At 38.1% G+C, this 21,989-nt stretch overlaps 3 protein-coding genes across 3 annotated transcripts in view; 2 read left to right on the forward strand and 1 right to left on the reverse strand.

Annotated features, from left to right (window-relative positions):
• Positions 1-2,726, forward strand: part of LOC122077497 (gamma carbonic anhydrase 1, mitochondrial-like) — an 11,711-nt gene extending 8,985 nt beyond the window's left edge. The window contains exons 3-5 of the mRNA XM_042643444.1: positions 586-711; positions 805-956; positions 2,109-2,726. Coding sequence (XP_042499378.1) covers positions 586-711; positions 805-956; positions 2,109-2,387 — 557 coding nt within the window. The 3' untranslated portion in view covers positions 2,388-2,726. The remainder of the gene's footprint in view (positions 1-585; positions 712-804; positions 957-2,108) is intronic.
• Positions 2,727-7,447: 4,721 nt separating this feature from the next.
• On the forward strand, positions 7,448-11,015 carry LOC122077593 (uncharacterized sugar kinase slr0537-like). The gene is made up of 8 exons (XM_042643563.1): positions 7,448-7,681; positions 7,988-8,251; positions 8,342-8,413; positions 8,622-8,660; positions 9,098-9,205; positions 9,310-9,407; positions 9,901-10,012; positions 10,268-11,015. Exons 1-8 carry the CDS (start codon positions 7,526-7,528, stop codon positions 10,517-10,519), a joined length of 1,101 nt encoding a protein of 366 aa, XP_042499497.1. The 5' UTR covers positions 7,448-7,525; the 3' UTR covers positions 10,520-11,015.
• Positions 11,016-11,513: 498 nt separating this feature from the next.
• LOC122077594 (proteasome subunit alpha type-1-A-like) lies at positions 11,514-19,468 on the reverse strand. Its single transcript, XM_042643564.1, has 2 exons — positions 18,912-19,468; positions 11,514-12,198 (listed from the first exon to the last, which is right to left on the reverse strand). The coding sequence occupies exons 1-2, from the start codon at positions 19,260-19,262 to the stop codon at positions 11,758-11,760; spliced, it is 792 nt and encodes a 263-aa protein (XP_042499498.1). The 5' UTR covers positions 19,263-19,468; the 3' UTR covers positions 11,514-11,757.
• Between the last annotated feature and the right edge of the window lie 2,521 nt (positions 19,469-21,989).

Genomic DNA, 21,989 nt, shown 5'->3' on the forward strand with positions numbered 1-21,989 from the left:
AAAAAAAAAAAATAAATAAATAAATTGCAAATCAGAGAATGATGATTATGCAGAGAGGGTGTTTGCTGCAGATCTCACCATTGCAAATGAGAGGTATTAAGTAATCTGGAATGAAGACGTGTGAAGTCATTTGTATATGTACCTTTGTAACAATTGTAGCTGCATATTTCTTTTTTCTTCTTCTTCTTCCTTTTTTTATTTTTCACTATACATTGTGGGTGTTAAGTGGGCCTAATAGATGACTATCTGAATTCGTGTCTGATAGTTGATGGATATTTAAAGAATCCATTATCTTGTATCTGATTATCTGGATAGATATCCAAATAGTTGGATGCAAATTCAGATTTTAGCCGGATTTTCAGCTGTCCATTTACATCTCGAATTCTATTGGCAGTTTTGTAGTTATTCTGTTGTTTATTCTCTTTTGGTTTTGGCTTATTCTTCTGTAGAACAATATGTTGTTATAGTTTTATCCACATTTTAATTATTTCCACTGGATTTAGACTATTATTTATTTATTCAGTGATTGATAGGTGATCTTCATAACAGTTGCTTATTCTTACCAGTAAACTGCTCTTTGTGTAGGTGATGTTAACAGCATCAGTGTTGGATCTGGAACTAATATACAAGACAACTCACTGGTGCATGTAGCGAAGTCTAATCTCAGTGGGAAGGTCTTACCAACAATCATTGGTGACAATGTTACTGTAGGTGTGTATTTCTATATATGCCTGTGCTAATTGGCCATCGTATGTGTTTTTGTCAGTTGGGTCTTGCATTATGATTTGAAGCTTGAATTGGCAGGTCACAGTGCTGTCTTACATGGCTGCACTGTTGAGGATGAGGCTTTTGTTGGTATGGGCGCAACCCTGCTTGATGGGGTGGTTGTTGAGAAGCATGCTATGGTTGCTGGAGGAGCCCTTGTAAGGCAAAATACAAGGATTCCATGTGGGGAGGTCTGTCTGCAAAAACTTTTCTGCAAAAGACTTTATAGTGCTTCTTTCCTTCCCAGGAATCACCATATATGATTGCTTTGGATCTTTGCAGATTTTTACAAGTTCATTATCAAATTATTCTATCATGTTGTTTTCTTAGACAATAACTCTCTTTGTTTTCCTGGTACTGCATCTCGGAAATTTTCTTGTTATGCAACAGAGTGATGTCCAGTCCAGGTGGCTGTCATCAGCTTTTATGTCATGTTTCTAATTATTGCCTTGTAAATGACAGTTCTTATATACAAAAACTTTGGGGCTTATGTCACTAGTTGGAGACTCAGTTTTCAAGTTTCACTATGGCTCCACCTGGCTGGGTTTAAATGGTATAAATTTAAAACAGAGAACAAAATGGATAATGGAAAATTTCCTGCAAATATCAATACTAATTGTACAACTAACACATGACGTTCTGATTATTTAATTATAATTTTCAACTAAAATCCTTAGGACTTTTTTAGAATTATACCAAGAAATTTTCTACTTCACTTTTCAACTGCTGTCTAAATCTTACTAAATTCTGTTACTCTATTGGTTTTTCTTCATTCTAAGTAAGGACTCCTGTTACATTTTACATCCAACCATATGTTCCCTAAGTGACACATGAGCAAGCATGCATGTGGGTCGCTGTCGCTGTTACTCTTTTTCTTATGGGGTTTTGTCCTTTTTTTTTCTCTTTTTTTGGGGTGGGGGGCGGGAGGTGTGTGTTAAAGAAGAGTTGGGGGATTGGTCCATGTTTTTGGGCAAGTTGGCCCTTTTAGACGGACATGACATATGAAGTTACTTCTCTGTGTACTGCATGCCAAATTTCATTGCCAGCCTGGAGGAATATGAGTAACCAAGTTATGCTTGTGTTGTAATTTGGTTTTGTCATGGGAAGACATCCTTGGAAGGAATTCCTTTCATGGCAAACATTCGTCTCATAGACCCTGAGGACAATTCCTTCTTTTCATACCCTCAGTTGATGTCTCTTTAAGAGATTGTTGAGTGGACTTGCAATTTTAGAGTGCGGCTGGAACTAATCAGCTCCACTGAGTGAGTTCTTATCATTGTCTTCATGCTGCTTTAATTAACAGGAATAATGAATCCCAATCTGCTTTGATTTGTATTCCACAGGTATGGGGAGGTAATCCAGCAAAGTTCTTGAGGAAGCTCACAGAACAAGAGATTGCGTTCATCTCCGAGTCAGCCACCAATTATACCAATTTAGCACAGGTCCATGCAGCTGAGAATGCGAAGGGCTTTGATGAGATTGAGCTTGAGAAGGTGCTACGCAAGAAATTTGCTCGTCGAGATGAGGAGTACGATTCCATGATTGGAGTTGTTCGTGAGGTGCCCCCACAGCTTATCCTTCCTGATAACATCTTGCCAGATAAAGCAGCCAAGGCTTCATAAAGTGAGGATTCAGCATAAGAGGGGTGTCTTTAAGTTTTACGTGAAGGGATAGTCGTCTTTATGGAAAATGGCTCCGTTTCTTCTTCAATAATTTTTTGAACCTGGCCATGTTTTAGGATCAATCATGATGTGCTTTTCTTTGTTTTCACTTTTTCTCTCTGGTTTATCAGGAACTCCATTTCCAGAGAAAACTATTACTACAGGACTAGATGTTTCTGCACTCTGCCCAAGATACGTATTTTTTGGGAGATCTTCTTGGCTTGTACTTGCAATTTATGATCATTTGCGATATTTGGAATAATTAATGCAGTAGAAATCGAAACATTTTTGTATCAAAAAGGGGGGTAAATCTTTGACATTTGTTCTATTGTTGGGGTGATTGTCAGGCAAAATCAAAATGCGCGATGCCAAAGAAATGAGGCATTGATGTTCATTTAATGGAGAGTTGGTTTCTTGCAATGCCAATGTCAAGGGCTGCCTGTATGAACTTAATATCTTCCTGCCTTGCGGCAAAAGGGATCCAAATATTGTGGATGAAGAGGACCAAAAGCCTCTTGTTGATATTTGAGGTTTCAGCCATGAGTTGGCCGTTGCAAATGATTTTCTGAAAAATCACTAAGAAAACATTTTTTTCTTCTTTTTAAATATTTGAAATTACATGCAAAAATGCAATTATTTTGAGCTTGGGGGGTTTTTGACTTTTAGGTGTATGATTGACTGATTGAATTTTTATTTGAAATTTAATACATTGGCAATCTAGATCATGCCTGTCTATCTAGTGGTTGGAATAACTACATCTGAACTAGGGGTGTCAATTGGTCGGGCCGGTCCGGTCCGGTCTCTGTCGGGCTTGAAGACTTTCAAAGGTTACATCGTGTCTGCCCATTTAACTAATCGGGCTTAGTTAGTGAGGGCATGGTATGCTTTATATTCGGTCGGTCGGTCTCGGGTTATAATCGGGCTACTAAACTCAAGCCTTAATTGAACTTTAGTCGGGCCTTAATCGGGTTATAGATATGTTTAATGTTAAACGGGCTTTAACCGATTTTTAAACGGGCTCTCTTTAAAATGTCCTCTTCTATTCCAGCCCACTTAATTCTGCTCATGCAAGCCCAAAAAAATGACAAGAAATGCAAGCCCAACCATTTCATTTTTTTTTCTTTTTAGCCACTTCACTTTAACCAAACAGGAAATCAAATATTTGTAAAACCTTTTGACAGTTTGACCTATACTAACTGAGCTTTCTTTTTTTACTTTTTACTCTTTAATTTGGGGAGAAAATAGGCATTCTATACTCATTAAAGGGTCCGGTCAGGTCGGTGCACAATAGGCAGGTCTCGGTCATGTGTTATTCGGTGGGTCTCAGTCAGGCGCCCGACAGTCCAAGTAGCAAAACTGAGACTGACTGTTTGTAAACGGGCTGGGCTCAAGCCCGACATGTTTAATAAACGGTCCGAGCAAGGCCGGTCTATAAATGGTCAGCTTTGGTCAGTTTAGTCGGGTCGGTCTTGGGCTTGACACCCCTAATCTGAACCTCTCTAATCGGCACAAATAAGTAGACTACAACATGGTATCAAACCATTTCGTTTGTCACAGTTGGCAGACTACATAGTATTACACCATTAAATCAGAAGCCTTGCCATGTGGGTTGTTTAAAGAACCCTTTGCCTTGATTAAATTGTGGATGTGTTTCATTCATGCGTTTGGAGCTATTTTAGACTCCTTGAACAGCGTTAGCATAGCCAATAGGGTTAGTAGCCTAGTGGAAGGGAGCCCTTGCCCTATCAATGCTCAAGTCGGCTGGTTGTGGGTTTAAGTCGGTACGTTCCACTATCACTTGTTGGTCTTACAGAAGCACTGTTTTCTGTATGGGGGCTTCGGCCTAGGGACTATGATCACTATCATGGAACACCTTTTTTATTTAACAAAAAAAATATATTATTTATGAAGACTTCCTTGAAAGGCAATGTGCCCTTACACCAACATGGGGGTCAGACACTGTGTTGCGCCACAGAGGAGCTCAATCCAATGAGAATATACACAGAAGTACCAGAAACGACAAGATTTCCGCCTTTTATAAAAGGCAGTTGAACATTTTTTTCACTCACTTTACTTCTATGGCATAGGGCGATGCTGCCTTTCCAGGCTTCTTTTCTCAAATTAATTTTACCAATCACCAATTGCCCTGGGTTCTTTGATCTCTCTCTCTTACTCATATCCAATCAATCTTTTGGACTATAACCCTATGCTTAGTTTTTTCTTTTTTTCCTGAAACCATAAGTAATAATTGAGGGAGGGGAGATCATTAATAATTGTAAAAGTGAAAATTTAAAATATATGATCATGTCTAGAGCTGTGAAAGAAGGCCACGGTTCCACTCCAGTCATTTGAAAGTATACAGCTAGCTATGGATTTCAATGGTCCCACAGGGCCACAACCTACACTTCACCCCCCCTAATGTTTCACTAGTGCTTTCAAGCGATTGAAGAGGTCTTAATGATCTCGACCCAGTGGAAACACCCTTTTGCTCTATATATAGGCTGCGAATCTTTCTGTAATGGCCAACAAAAAATAACAAACATCTCGGCCAATGATGCTTTCGGCTCATTGAAACAAATCAAGAAAAGTAGAGATCCACCACTGCCTTTTGTTCCTTTTTGAGGCTTTACGGTTTAGTCTGTCTGATTGAGTCAGTAATCTAAATTGACTCCATTGTTTTATATGATTAACCCTTCTTTTTTATATATATATATATAAGTTTAATATGATTACCAATAATGTTGTTTGGTGCTATTGAATTGGTGGTAGCCCTGCATCGGCAATATATATTTTTACATATTTGCCATCCAAGATAACATATTATAAGATGTATTGGCTTCAATAGTTAAGGGTCCATTTGAGAACATTTCAAGAAACACGTTTTTTCAGTTTCTGTGTCTAGATATGGTAGAAACGGAACAAAAGATATTTGATAAAACTGTTTCGTTTCACTTGTTCTTAGAAATAGAAATTGAAATTTTTACCTATTTATGGTTCAAGAACTTGTTTCGCCGTTTCTGAAAACGACTCGTCGCCATTCTTTTGTTGGTTACTATCGACTTCCAGAAACATGACTTGTCAAACACTTTCAATTCTGTTTCTGTTTCTACAAACGAAAATTTATGTTTCTGTCGTTTCTTGAAACAGAAACGGTAGAGATGTTATCAAACAGGCCCTAAATAGCACCTTAAACTTTCTTTTTCTGCAATAAAAAAATGAAAAAAATAAAAAATTTGTTGAAGGAGTTGCTACACACATATTCTTGACTCTTGAGGTGGTCGTACCAAAAAAAATTTCCCCAACAACTTTCTTCTTGACAAAATGGGGAGAAGATAGGAAAATAATCTTCTGTTTTTCTCATCCTTGTTTTTCCTTGTTTTGCTACCTGCAGAATGCGACACGTGGACAATTTTAAGACTAACACACTGGATGTAATAATCCTCACCCAATCTTGACCGTTGGTCTCCTTGTTGTCCAAGTGTCACGTTCTGCAGATAGCAAAACAAGGAAAAACATGGATGAGAAAAACAGAGGATTTTGATCATGGAGGATATTTCTCACTGTCAGCGTGGGTTTTTTGTTAAAGAAATCATACATGTGAAACACTGGAACCCACATTTTCAGAATAAATAAAAAAAATAATAATAATAAATATATGTGCATAGGAAACTACACACCGGTAACATATAATCATTTTCCCTTAAAAGAGGCTTGGATCATGGTTTGATAAACTTTCTCATAATATCTTTATAATTTTTTATTTCATCCTAATTTTTTTATTTAATAATTATTATTTATTATTTTGCAGTATTTTTTTTATTGGTCAAATATGATTAAAGAAAATAAACCATTCATATGATGGGTGGAGTCTTCTGTAGGGTATTAAGGGTCCTTTATAGGGTACTAAGAGTGATAATAATCAAAATAACATCTATACTTGGGGGGGGGGAATCCAAACATTTTAAATGGATGTTATTTTTCAAATTTTTGTATTGCATATCATAAAAATACTTAATTTTCTCATTTTCAATTCAAATACAGGTATATATTGATCTTCAACAAATCCCATAAAATATTTTACAGCAAAACAAATGCAACCTTACTGTTTGGCTTGGTTTGGGTTTTTTTTTTTTTAAATAATATTTTGTCATTTGGCCAACTTGGTTATTGTCGAAATTCAGATTTTTGGATATTACCAATCTATTAAAATTTATCCAACCTATTGTCATGTGATAGATATTTACGTCAATCTTAAAAAAGTCTTTAGAAGTAGTCTATATATTTTGATTCGTATAGAATTAATTCATAAACCAAAGTTTGTCAAAGCATGGGAGAGGTAAAATGCACTCAAGGTCTTGAGTGCAAGGATTGAGGATTGGTTTTTTTTTTTTTTTTAGGTGGTGGTGGTTGCAGGAAAGTGATTGCAGTTTGTAAGATTATAGCATCACAGAAAGGTTCCTACAACCTCTAAGGACCCACCTATACTTTTCTTATATGTTGGCTTTGAAAAGTAAACCACTTGTGCACATGCAGTTTGTAAGATTTTTTTTGTATTTTTTTTTTTAAATGAAAACAAAAAGTATCTTTAAAATGACAAATCTATAAGAAAATAATAATTCGTCAAATAATAAATTTCATATTAAATAAAACATATTTTTTGACCCGTATTGAAAACTCAACGATTCTAAGGTTTTTTGACAAGCCATGGCCAAATTCCAATCCAAATCGACCGATTCGAGTCTGATTTTGAAATCGATGTGTCAAATGATTCCAATTCCCCCAAAAATTAGTAGAGATAACTCTTAAAGCTATCAAGGCACCAAGTATCTAAACAAATCGACTCGGACCACGGACTATAACACCGGCTCAGGACGGGTGGGCCGTAGGTATAGGTGAAAAGGTTGGATTGTAATTTTATGGCAATGGAAGGGTAATTTTGCGAGCAAGACTTTCGTGTGGATCTCGTTCGCTGAAACTTTATTAGGCTTTTGATTCCATCTATCCCTATAAATAAGGGATGTATGTTTGGGTAGGGAAGTGCGAAGTGGGAAGTTGGAAGTGTGGCGGGAGGAAGCTTCTTCTGAAATCTTCGTGGCGATATGGGGGCCGAAGAAGTACAGGGTCCCCTGCCCAAGAAGGACAGGAAGGTTCCTCTCATTCTCGGACTTCAACCATCTGCCCTTGTTGATCATGTCGCTAGGGTGGATTGGTCTTTGCTCGACCAGATTACCGGAGAGAGAGGTGGCTCTCAGCCGGTACTCATACACAATCACACTCCTCCATTGCTTATTTTCTCTAATTTCAGTCTGTTCCATGATTTGTTTAAGTCGCTTTCATTGTTTTTGTTTTTGGGTTGTTTGTTGTCTCTTTGTTGTTACTGTGGAGTGGAATTTCTGTTTTCTTGTAGTATTTCTATCTGTGGTCCTGTGGTTTTTTTGTTTGAATTTTCGGATTTTTTTTTCTCAGTATTTCAGCTGCAGTGTTTGATAATCAAGAAGGTCCAGTTCCTACATTTATAGGGCAATTTGTGGAACTGAAGCCTTTCCTTTGATCCTGATTAGGTTGCTATTGAAGAGCTGGAGCATATATTAAATGAGCTGAAAACCCATATTCTTCCAACCCCTGATGATCCATCTCCTATCATAACAATAGCTGGCGGTAGCGTAGCTAATACGATCCGAGGTCTGTCTGTGGGCTTTCAGGTTACATCTGGAATAATTGGTGCCTTTGCAGATGATGAGCAAGGCCGCTTGTTTGTACATAATATGAGCTCTAATGGAGTGAACCTTTCAAGATTGAGGTTGAAGAAGGGACCCACAGCACAAGTGAGTTGTGTGCTTTAGTCATACTAAGCTTCTTTTTATTTATTAAACCTGGTCATTATTGACCCTGTGCTAATTTATCACATGCCCTAGTGTGTTTGCTTGGTTGATGCAGTTGGCAATCGGACTATGCGACCCTGTCTGTCAAATTCTGTTAGACTCCAGGTGAATGGAGTTTCTTGACTCGGTTAATTTTCAGGTTATTTAATAATTTATGTATTTATGACCCAGTTATATATATATATATATATATATATAAAAGTACTATTTGGAATCAAATAAAAATATAAATTATAATAGGGAAATAATTAGAAGACAGTTGCTGATCTGTTAAGGATGTACATGCTTTCTTATAATTTGGTCTGTGTTTCAGGCAGATGAATTAATTAGAGAGGATTTTACAGGTTCCAAGGTAATGCTTCTCTTAGTATACATTTAATTCCATTGATCTATTTCTTGCCTGTGGTAACATAACAACTAAAAAAAATTGAGAAAATATTTGTCAGGTACTCTAGCCTGGCTACTGTTTATGCCTTTATGGTGGTTAGTATAGTCATATAGGTGGAGTATCAAAGCACATGGCCTGGACCTGCTATTCTTTTGTATGATCTTACCTACGAGGGAACTAATGTGTCAAAAGTCAAAACTACCATTTAATTTGGATAGTAAAAGATATTTGCAAGGGTCCATGGGATGCCTGCTATTTATGCTCCTTTTAATATTAAATCCGTATGGTGGACGACATATCATGAACCTTTGGATTTTCCATTTATACTTGGTAGACTATATACCAAATTGACTTGGAGTTTTTTTCTACAATCTTTTTATTTATTTATTTTAACTTAACAGTGGTTGGTTGTGAGATATGCAATTTCCAATCTGGAAGTTATTCGTGCGGCAGTTAGGATTGCTAAACAAGAGGGAGTATCTGTCTCCCTGGATTTGGCCAGTTTTGAGGTATAAATTTGTAGTTTCTACATTCTTCATTGAAAAATTTTAATCCTCAAACTATGGTTTGATTATCTTATCTGATTTGTGTTGAATTTTTATATTTTGAGCAGATGGTGCGAAACTTCAAGACATCTCTTCTTGAATTACTTGAATCTGGGCACATTGACCTCTGTTTTGCCAATGAGGATGAAGCAAAAGAGCTGCTAAGGTGATCAAACCTGGTCACGCTTTAATTTATACAAATCTTAACCAATTATGTTATTGTCATCTGAAAAGAGAAGATTAAATAAACATTCATTCGCATTCGTGGTTACTTCCATCACTCAATATTGTGTGTATGCTTGCGACTAATATGGGCACTCGTCTTATGTAGGATGTGGATTCAAATGTTCCACTTGGGACACTTGAAGTCCATGAAAATAAAGTTTGATGTTGAAAAATCTATGGTTTTGTAAGATTTAAGTCATGAAGAAGGGTTAAATCGAAACTATACCAGAGGACTGGTTATGGTCCGAGGGAAGAAAGAAGAAAAGAAGGGGGGAAGGAGTAACACATTTTATCCCTAGACATTTTGTTGGTGGGAAGCTTAACTGAGGTTACAGTCTTAATGAATATATAAATCATCATGACATATTACATTTAGGACTCCATTATTGATTTATGATATGGATTAACTATTTTCTCAATCCGGTTGTTTTCAGGGGTGAGCAAAATGCTGGTCCAGAGGCTGCTGTGGAGTTCCTGGCGAAACATTGCCGATGGGCTGTGGTTACATTAGGCCCTAATGGATGCATAGTGAAACATGGGAAAGAGGTCAGTAAGTTGAAACTTCTGGTTTCTACCAAAAAAAAAAAAAGGTTGTAACTTCTGGTATTCCGTTTATCACATACATTTTTAAATTGGGAATCACAATTACTTTCTTCACGAGTTATAAGTGATGATTTTTCACTTACTTTTGATTAGAGTTGTGCTTCAGTGTGCACATATTTTTTGTTTACTTGCCACTCATCTATAGAGAAGTGCATAACCAAGGTCCTTTCTTAATGGGAGTGGGTCTCTTATTTTCAGATGGTCAGAGTTCCAGCTATAGAGGAAACACAAGCAACTGATGCAACTGGAGCGGGTGACCTATTTGCCAGTGGATTCTTGTATGGGTTGGAGAAAGGGCTGTCTCTTGAGGACTGCTGCAGAGTGGGCTCCTGCAGTGGCGGGTCCGTGATCCGTTCACTTGGCGGCGAGGTTTCACCAGAGAACTGGCAATGGATGTATAAGCAAATGGAAGTAAAAGACCTCCCCCTTCCTGATTTCTGTAAGCCCTAAGGGCAGATTGAGGCATTTCTAGGCCATTCAGAAGGATGATTTTCACTTTCATTGTGAGTGCTGACTGTTAGGTGAAGGGTAGCTACAGGGCCTTGTTGACAGCTAAGAGAGAGACCATCTAGCTTTCAGAGGCTACAAGCAAAATAGGCAGCGGGGTGGAATGATGGGATGCTTTGGAGGAGACTCAAGTCCTAATTCCGGAGCATTCTGCTTTCTGCTTGCTACTACTTGTTTTCTTTGATCTCATTACTGAGTTCTGAGAAGACTAACAAAGATGCTTGGCTTTTGATTCTATTTGGATTTTGTGATGCTGAGTTAACTTGGTTACTTCGATCTGTTCCTTGAAAAATTAACAGAATTGGTGAGCCGATGTGCAATATTGTTCATCCATTTGTATCCCACTATGAGGAAGCATATGCTTGGCAATGTACTTCAGAATGTTTTATTGGTAAATTTATTTCAGTTCTCCCCTGCAGCATCAATCTGCATCATCCAATCAAGGGCTATAGGTTATTGTTTACTGCTTGAAGCCACTTGCACTTCTAGTATTTTAGTACGTGCGTTACTCTTTAGGAGGCATCCCTCTCAGATAAACTACCCACCTCTATTCTGTACCCAATCATCAATGTGGCCCTTTCGTTGAAGGCGAGGCCATTTCATTTGTAGTAAGTTGTTTATTTCATTCCCTTTCTGCATCCGTTATTAATTTATTCTGATCCCACTAGCACTCACTACCATAAGCAGAGGATCCATTCACTCTCAATTAAATGACGCACTCCTAGAAGACTTTGTACTTGCCCTGAGATGCCACAGCACTGGCTGTTAGAGCCGCCATATCTCCATATGTAATTATAGTGTTGAACCGTCTATAAATCAAGGGATCCCCCTAGATAGCGAGATGAGTCAACGGGGAAGCAAAGCATAGAGAGGACCAGGGGGAAAAAGGGCCGATGGTGGAGCACCTATTCGTATAATTATCAAGAGAAATAGAGGGGGAGGCATAACAAGACTTTGAATTACAACCCATAAATAATATACCTTTTTGTCAGTGACGAAGTCAAAATGCAAAATGATGTTTCTACAAATGGTAGCTCAAAATTTTTGTCAACAAGAATAGCAAGAATTGCAACGAGAGAATCTGCTAAATACTAAATGTCAATGACACCATTTCATTACCATTGTGCTTGAACTCCCCTTTCTAGAGGGGAACGCCGCCACTCTGCTACCAGATTGCATTATCAAATATCCATTGGGGCTGCTTCTGGGCTCGGGTCTTCCTGCATAGCTGCACCCTGGTCACCAACAGGCTCATCTTCCTTCACTTCCAATGACTCGATCAACTCTTGTATGGTTTTCTGATCCATTACGTGGAAGGGCTCCCCTGCCCCAACTACAGCAACAGTGCAGATAGAGCTGGTAAGTTTCTCACCTTGTAATGTTTCCTTGATTGCAAACAGTGCATCCTTGATCAGATCTTCCCGAGAGGACCTCATGAAAGACTCAAACTTGCGCTCCAAATAAGTCTTTGCAGCTTGAGAGCGGGACCCAATGGCAAATGCCTGATATTCAAAGTAGTTTCCACTTGGGCAGTTGTAGTATAGGTGAGCTCCAAGTTCATCCAACCCAGCAACCAGCAAACCCACACCATATGGCCGCTTCCAAGAGCGTTGTGTGCAAACCTGAAAACATGAGAACATAATGCATATCATATAAGATTACTTTGGAAGAGGAGGATCACAGAGGTCAAGGGAACTGAATACACTACTAGTACGCAACTAAGTCCAGCAGCGTAAATCTTCTGCCCACAATATCATAACTCTAACAGCTGTAGAAGAGGATAAGCAGAGTTTGAAGATTCGATGAAACAGAAGTAATTCCCAAAGTTCCACCTCAATCAGATGCTTCTTTTCATACCTCGAAAACAGGTACCATAGCAAGGCATTACTGGAGTAATGTAGTTATTAGTGAACACACAATAATCAATAAAATAAAGTGAGCATCTAAAATAATGACAAACCAACTTTGGAAACTGGAAGTAGACTAGGAGTCTGCAAAAGATGTGAAGTTGTCATGTTCTCCACTTCTCATATGCCAATATGTTGCATTAAGCATTGAAGGATGAAAATCGCTTGCGTCATGCTACCACAAATCCATGGCTAATGGCAGTATTATTTTCCTAATTGAAGGGGTTAGATCCTGATGCAGTACAAGACCACCATAGGAGGAGATGCAAAAGGGTAATAGAAATCAGGTTTCAGACCATGCTACCACAAATCCTAGGTCTATCCTTCTAATCATCCTATCACTGACTCTGTTCTGCAATTAGTGTTCCATTAATCCATCCTACAGGTTAGTGTCCATCAGATCCTCACATCACTGGTAGGCCCAGTGAGAGAGCAGAGGGGGAAAGTGGGGGGTGTCAGCCTGTCAGGTGTGGGACCTGCTAGATGACTGCAGTCTCCCATCTTTGCTTTCTCCCATTGGACCTCACAGTTACTCGAGAGGAGCAGTGCCTTTCAAGAAGAGGACCATGAGCAACCTCTTCTAATGAAGGCATTAATGAATTGACCTACATTCCACTAGGGCAGGGAGGGGCAGTATTTTTTGACAGAGGTATAGCAATTATCTCAAATACTTGAAATAGAATACAATGAAGAGCAACATCCAATTTCAATTACAAAGAATAAAATGGAAACAAACCTCTGAGAAGAAGTTCAGAAACACTGAAAACAGTTGATTAACTTGATTCCCCCAGCATATCAAGCAAGAATCACATTAACTCCTACTGAGTTCCTTAGTATTGGTCATGACATCTTCCTTCAGGCTTCTAAAATAATAATCAAAAAATTATAAAAAACATTCTAAGTAACAGAAGCCTCCTAAATCCTAATATCAAAATTATATCCCAAAAAAAAAGGGTAAAAGAAAAGAAAGTACCATAAGGTATACATCTTAGAAAAAACTAGAAGCTGCAATGTAGATAGGACCAAATTAAGGGTGGCAGTGCTCCTGTTATCTAGCCATATTGCTGGATAGCTAAATCCCATGTCTACCCACTTTATGTCAATCCTTTTTAAGGTTTTTGCTGTGACCTACAACAAGATTACTCTTCTGATACTAGATCAGCCAGACTGATATCGACTGTTAAATATGATGCCTCCATCACAGTGGCTTTTGATAGACTTGAGCCAGTACTTCAGTCCATGGTTATTTCCCTTCTATTTTTGTCAAAAATCACAGAAGCTAACATGATATATATATATATATATATATATAAAAGAAAGGAATGCTAGCGGGAAACAAAGGTACTAGGAATGCTAGCGAATGTAGACCGTTAGACTGAAACATAAGCAATCTTGACCATTAGATGACTGTTGTCTAACATAACCTGCTCACCACTGGCACTCTACAATATCTCTTCTTCTACTTCTCCGCGTTTGTCTCCATCTCTGTTTCCGTCTCCGGCTCTGGCTCCGGCTCCCACTCCCTCCCTTCATCGGCGGTGGTAAAACCTCCGTCATTCAACAGATTTGTGGACTTGATCTACATGTGTTCTACCAAAGGTTCTACCACATTCCCAAACAGTGATTGTAGTATCCCTCTTTCGAAAATGATTTTTGACCCTTCAAACCCTTGATGGGGAGCGGACGCCGCCAAAGAAGAAGAAGGCGATGCCAAAGCAGAGGACGTTGACCGTCCAGGCGGCGGCAGCACCGCACTCCAGCCATGGCCAGCGGAGCCAACGCCCCAGTCAATCTGCAGATTTTTTCCGATTCTCTTCAGACCTGTTTCGATTCAGAATTTCTCAGAACTCAATAAAGACAGATACTTGCTCTTACCCATTAACAAAAACAAGGAAATCTATCCATGAATCGCTTATGGGGTTTTGGTAAAGTTCCCTTAGAACCCACTTCATCATATTTTATTTGGGTTTTCTCAAAAAGTTGCAACTAAATCTCGTTTCTTTTCCAAAAATCTGTTAATCTGAGACGAAGATTTCAATTCCAAATTAAAATTACGGCCCCAACCTCCAAGAAAAGGATATGTTAGTTAAATTCCCATTTCTTTTTTTACGGGTTTTGGCTCTGGAATCTCTTCAAACAATCCCTGTTAGGCTGTTCTAAAAACACAGTCAAGAGGAAGCCCAAGTGATGATAAACGAGCTATGGTTGGTGATGGTGAAGAGGTGAATTAGTGTTACTATGGGTAATAATGTAATGGATGCGTATGAAGTCTTCTTGATCAGTCCATGGACCTTGCCTAAGGTCCATCTCTTCATCACTTTGAGTAGTTGCAGCACTGCAAGTTCTACCATTAACGTCCATTATCTGAGAGATTGAAACAAATCCACTAGGGGTGAATGAAGACAAGAAGGCAATGCCGAAGCAGAGGACGTTGACCGTCCACACAGCGGCCGCACTCCTGCCATGACCGGCAGCGCGGCGCCCAAGGTAGGATTGCTCTATCTGGAGCAGCAGCGGCACAACACAGTTGCAGGGGCGGGGAGAGAAAATGTGTAGCAACGGTGGAGTGAGAGTTTGGATTTGTTACCTCCATCCAACGGTTGTATTTGGGATGAACAAATCCTACGGCTAATATCCCGCTAGCATTCCTAATTCCATTGTAACCTGCTAGCATACCTATACCTCTCCAATATATATATATATATATTTGCTTTAGATGACAGGGAATCAATCCAAGATGTAGGTGGGAAAAGATCAAGAATAAACAAAAAGAAAGAAATGAATCTATATCATCAATACAGAAAGAATTGAAAGGTAAAAGCTCATTTACATGTCCTATGCAACTAGACCCTTTAATGCAGACAATCTCACTCTTTACATCATTGAGCGAGTTCAATATACCATTCCTTGGACTCGAGGAAATCATGTGCTTTCACTCATGGAATTTCCAAAATCTCTCATTCCTTTGACTCAATAAACATGCCTACACTCCAACTTACCACAACCTACCATCTGATTCTTTGGCTTACTAAACTATTGATAAGTAATATCCCCATCCCTAAAAAAGGATGAGGAAAAGAAATGATGCTTCCTGATTCATTAACCTACTATGACCAATCCCCAATTATTCTGACAAACCCAAAATAAGAAATAAAAAATGTCACAGCCAAATTTAAAGGGAAAAAAAGGAGATGTACACCGCCCATAAAATAAAACCAAGAAAATAGAAAAGGAAGTTGCAAAAGAAGGGGGGAAGCCTTATATGTTGGCAAACCTTTTCTACAAGCACAAGGGCTTGAAAAACATACTAAGTCTAAGTTCGAATAACTTGGCTAACTAAGTTTCTCATAATAAAAAAAATGACAGATGAATGGAAGAGACGCATTGTGATCTCTATTTTTTAAAAGTAAGGGTGATATTCAAAGTTGTAGTAATTATAGAGGAATAAAACTTATGGGTCGTACTATGAAATTACGGGAGATAGTAATTGAAACCCGCTTGAGAGAAGAAAAATAAATGATATTTCGGATAACCAAGGTTTTATGTTAAGAAGATCAACAATATAAACTACTTATTTGCTTAGGAGACAAATAGAAAGATTTGGCGAATGAAGGAAGAATCTTCGTATGGTCTTTATTGACTTAGAAAAAACTGAAGATATTGCCCCTAGAGAGTTAATTTGGCAAGTGTTGGAGAAGAAAAGTGTCTCGAGTAAGCATGTGGACATAGTTAAAGATATGTATAATGGTGTAGTGACTAGTATACAAATCGCGGGGAGGGGATAACTGGAGGTAGTGAATTCCCAATTACAATTGGATTGCATCAGGTATTAGCTCAAAGCCGGTATTTATTTGCATTAATCATAAGTAAGCTCCAAAAAAAAAAATCATAGTTGAGCTGACTAAAGGCATCCAAGATCAGACCTCTTGGTGTATGGCTTTTTCTGATGACATTGTTTGGGTGGATGAAACAAAAGCAAAGATAAATGCAAATTTGGAATTATGGAGACCAACATTGAAATCAAACTGTTTTAAGATAAGTAATCAAAAGGTTTTAATACAAATAGAACAAAAATAAATTGTATGGTGTGTCACTTTAATAGGACTACAAGTGGGGTGGTGAAAATCGTAGATATGGAGATACCGTGAAGTAAAATTTTCGGCACGCATTTCAATCATAAATAAAAAAGGAGAAATAGAGGATGAAATTGCATGGTGGATGAAGTAGAGGAGTGTGTCAGAAGTGCTGGGTGATTGAAGTATCCGTTCAAAACCAAAAGGAAAATTTCATAGGACTATTATCAACCATCAATGATGTATGGAGTTGAATGTTAGGTAATAAAGAAACAACATATAAAAAAACTTAGTGTAGCTAAAATGAGAATATTGAGATGGATGAGTCATGAGTGGTAAAATTAGAAAAGATAAAAGAAGAAATGAACAAATTATAACTTAGGAGTAGCTCCAACACATTGTAAGTTGCAAGAAAGTTGTTTAAGATGGCATGGATAAGTGCAATGTAGGCTTTGGAACGTAATGTATGCTCCAGCATGGAAGGGTAGTTTAATTGGATTGAAGGAGCTAAAAGAGACAGCGGTAGACCTAAAATGACTCTAGGAGAAGTGGTGAAGAAAGGCATGCATACTTAAGACTAATAAAAAATGTGGCTTTGAATAGAGTCGATTGAAGAAAAAGGATCTATGTAGCCAACCCATTTAGTCGGAATAAGGCTGAGTTGAGTTGTACAATGGCTTGAAAGACATTGCTCCTTTTGTGTGTGTGTGTGTGAGAGAGAGAGAGCGAGAGAGAGAGAGAGATTATCCCCAAAATCTCACCAGATCAAAATTCAAATTTTTGTAGCATATCCCACTTTTAGCACTCGGGGTATATGAGAATCCCATGATGCAAAAAAAATGCAGAATATCAAGGGGATAACCCAGAAAAGTGATAACATTTCAAAATTTTCAAAATATAGAAAATATAATAGAGTTGGGGGCATCTAAAATTTCCCAAAATTGGCGGATACTAAGAGAAATATTTCCAGCATGGATTCCAATTGGGCACTTGTCAAGCTTATAAAAGAAAGTCCAATTAAAGTCACCTGTTTATATCACTTATAAATAAAAGTGAGTGTACCGATGTCAAAAATGTGCTTTTTTTGGGGGCAGTGTGGATTAGTGGATCAGACTTCGCATCAGCGGTGTTAGTTCCTCATCTAAGTCATATAAGAAAATATAGCCCCATTTAGAATTCTTTGAAAAAGAGGTATCAGGGTGCCCCAGACCCAGAAGATTAAGGAAGCATACCTGTACTATAGCAATATACATGCAAAATAGCAATCACCTGGGCTGTTGCAAGGTGGCATGGCATTTGACATTTGACATTTGACACTTGACATTTGACAGTCGCCATGGCTCACCTTGGCACCCTGACACTAATACCATGTCAAGGTATTTAATAAGCATCCAGAAAAACTCGTAAAAAACAAAAGAGAGGTTGTAACCTAAGGTGGGAGCATCCTTTCCCAAGACTAGCTGTCAGTGCTAATACAGTATCATATTTCACTAGAAACAGCTTGTAAAGCTGTAGCAACTAGCAGATACCATGTGCCAAGAATCAGCATGGCCAGAACCCTGTAGTTTTATTGTGGCACAAGAAGCCTGGTTTTGCCTACAAAAGTACTAGGAAAAAATTCACTTCATATTCTTACACATAATACGAGAGCAAAGTAGCAACAGGACCAAAACCAAATGTTCCAAATCTGGTGAAGGTGAACGTCCAATGCACATTATACATGGATGATCCAATCATACCAAAAGGATCCGATACATTGTAAAATCTCAAGGCCAGAAGTAGGTAGGTAGTGAACCGAATACATCTTGCAAACTAATAAGTGCTTAAAGCAAATATAGCAGCAAAAATCAGACAGGGTTTTGAGAAGAAACGCATATGCATACCTTCGCAGCTACACAGAATAGATGAGCAGGAGAGAATAGGAACGTATTCATTAACAAATAAATAAATCAGATGCTCCAAACAATGTGAAAAATGTTTATATTTCAAGCCATTACCTCTGACCTCCCTATTTTACAGCAATCACATAAACTAGCTTAGAAAGGTCCTCAAACAGAATGAGCCATGTGACAAAATCTACAAGAAGTAATGTCACCGCTGCATCACATAATCTCATGAGTACAAGCGGAAGAAAAGAAAACCAATCCAAAGCCCTATCAATTCTATTATCGAACCAAAATTCATCCAATTGCCGATTAACATCAACAAAACCCTAAATAATGAATATTTTCAGTTCCACTACCAAAGCCCTCTGCTCTCACTTAACGAACCCATAGAAAGATAGAAACAATGAAAATAGAGCAACTATAACTGATTTAGAGAGAGAAGATAGAAGAACTAGGTTTCATTTCGCACCTGGGCCTTGTCGGCAAGTTGAACGACCAGTCTTCCCACGGGAAGAGGAGACTCGTAAGCGAAGCTGTAATTGATGCATTCGGATCTAAGATACCGGGAGAGGACTCTGCCGTCTGCGGTAAGGCCAGCGATGGCAACACCGATATGATCATCGACTTTGAAGATCTTCTTCTGGTGAGACGAGAGCTCTGAATTGGCCTTGTTCACGCTAGCCAACACCACGTGTGTTTTGGATCGCAGACCAATGGCGGCGGACCCTTGCTTCACGGCCTCCATTGCGTACTCCACTTGGAAGAGCCGCCCCGCCGGACTCCATGTGGTCACGTCTGTATCGTACTGGTTCCTGAACATCTTGTATTCGTAGTTCTTCTTCTTCGAATGAAGCAGGTTTGCTGCTGCTGTATGTATGTTCCTATCTACTATATATCATATGCCCCGAGAATTTTCTTTCTCCTCAAGGTAACAAGGAGGAGAACGTGAGAATTTTCTTAGTTGCAGAAGCGACCGAGCCTTATGAAAAACGGAAATGGGTTCGAATTGAAGCAAGGGTTCTGAGTTCTGATTCGGTACATGCTAATTCAATGGTCTTGAAACACGGAATCGGGGACTGAAGTCAGTGCCAAATTCTATTTGATTCGGATCAAAATCGGCTTGAATCGGTCTGAAAAATAACCTTTTTTTTTTTTTTGGGAAGATCTGAAAAAAAGACTTAGGGCCCGTTTGGTATCGTTCTAAAAAAACGTTTCTGGAGTTATAGAACGAAAAAAACAGAATCTTCTATTTGGTGCATTTATGGTCCGTTTCTATTTTTTTTGAACAAAAAGTGAAAAAAAAAAAAAATGAAAAAACGAGATTGGACGGTCTTCCCAGTTTCGTTCCATTTTACAAAAAAAAAAAGAAATTTCTCGATAAAAATCTGAAATTTTGAAACACTATTTTTTCGTTTAAAAACTACATTTTGACACAGAAACTGAAATTTTTGTTTTTGACACAAAACGATATTTCTAGAACAAAAACGATACCAAACAGGCGTTTGGAATTAGCCAGATATAATGAATATTCCAACGATTCAACCTTTTATCATAAGGCATAGAGAGAGCTCTATATGGGACTAAAACTGGAGACCTACTAAGTAAGTGAGACTAGGGCCTACATGTGGGCAAAATTTGGGGTCCACCTCACTTGCCAAGTGTCACTTATGGAGGCTCCGTACGAGGTGATACAGTGGATCTGAACTTGTGGGTCAGATTGATACCTGAGTTGGTGAGACTAGGCATAAGTGGGGCAGAATTTTCCACCGAAAAAATAGAAAAATGTGGGCCAGATTGGGGCGCTGAGGGTAGTAAGTCCAGCCTAGTCTGCATGATGGAACAGGTACTGGGCCAAAAGAACCAAGTATCTGGGCCTCAGCCTGAGCCTGGTCCAATATAACGGGCTTCTAGTTCTAGCCATCGAGTTGAGGTTTTGCTATTAGGCCTACTAGACAAGTATAGATGAAGGGTTAATTTTGGATTGTGTTATTGTCCTATGAAAAATAAACTAAACCTTGTGTAGTTTGTGTGTGAGTCTGCATAAGGTCTTCCCAATAATTGATATAGGGAAGCACACCAATAAAGTAAGATCAGATATGTCATTTCTTGTGAGGAAAATAGAGGTAGAGTGGAAGGTGTTAGTGTACTCTTCCAGCTCCTGAACATTTTCTCATGATTAAATTTGAGTGTGAAATTTAACATATCAACGATTAAGATACCCAACCGGCCAACCATAGTCCTACATATCTGATAATTAAAATAGCCACATCACCATTCGATGTTACATAAGTGTAAAAATAAAAGGTTACATTATTGGACCTAGGTTTGTCTGGCCATTGAGGAAGACTTTGGCCTTAATGGAAAATAAATAGCAGCTCCCACATTTTGGGTAAAATTGATTCAATTAATTACCGTTAAGTAATCCCCCCCCACCCCCCCCCCAAATAAATAAATAAATAAATAATCCATTATTGATAGAGTTAGGGTAAACCCATTTCTTAGATATCAAAGAACATATGCTTTGTGTTTTTAGGCTTCACATTAAAAAGGCATATCCATTGCACAAGACTCACTTTGTAGGGTTTGATTGTCTGAAAAGGATAATAATGTACGAAATTTTATTTTAACTTCGTAAAAAGACTATTTTTCTATTAAAATTTACAATTATTATGACATAATGGAACAACTTTACTGTTGCGGAAAGGTCGCTCTCCTTGTTTTGAAGATTCACATTGTAACTCACAATTATATTGATAAATACTAATGATAGGTAATGACCTAATTTCTTTGCTATCCCTTTTGAATACTTTTTGGTTTCTTAACACTTTGAATCTACATCAAAACAATCAAAAGAAAATGAAAAAGAAACATAAGAACAATCACTTCATATCTGGATGGGTCCCTCTCATACGGCCTTTTCAAATCTAATTGTGATGCCAGTTTTACTACGAAAGGGAAATGTAGTGATTCATCAAATATTTTATATCCTAGGATAACGTTGAATTGAATTGAAATAATAATAGTCATGCAACGACCCAAGGTTCCACAAAATCATGATAAGCATTGTGGTCACATGTTAGAGATCGCAATTAAAGATATTGGTCATTAAAGCAACGAAGTATGCAAGCAAATATATCAATGGGCATGGCGACATGGCCTGATGGCAATTGAGTGGAGATCGAGTATTGCTGAGTGATGGGTTCTTCTGCTCTTTTCTTTTCTTTCTTTTGGTAGGAAGTTCACACTTTTCTTATTTCTCCTTATTTTGGAGAGAGAAGGAGCTTAATATACTTTATTGTTTATTTATTTTTTTAATTGGATGACATCAAAAAAAGACCAAGAGAACTGGCTTTGTAATTGGTTTGTGGACATGAATCATAGACTTTAAATAAAAAAATTACAATTTTTCCCCTCTTAACAACAAAGGTATATATAAATAATAAGTATACTATATTTTATGCGATCAAAGGTTTTAGGTTGGTATACTTGAAACAAATTTTCTAAATAATAAAGATATATAACTCTATTTTTTTCTTTTTTTCTTTTT

This window comes from Macadamia integrifolia, chromosome 4 (assembly GCF_013358625.1).
Source record: "Macadamia integrifolia cultivar HAES 741 chromosome 4, SCU_Mint_v3, whole genome shotgun sequence".
Taxonomy (NCBI): domain Eukaryota; kingdom Viridiplantae; phylum Streptophyta; class Magnoliopsida; order Proteales; family Proteaceae; genus Macadamia; species Macadamia integrifolia.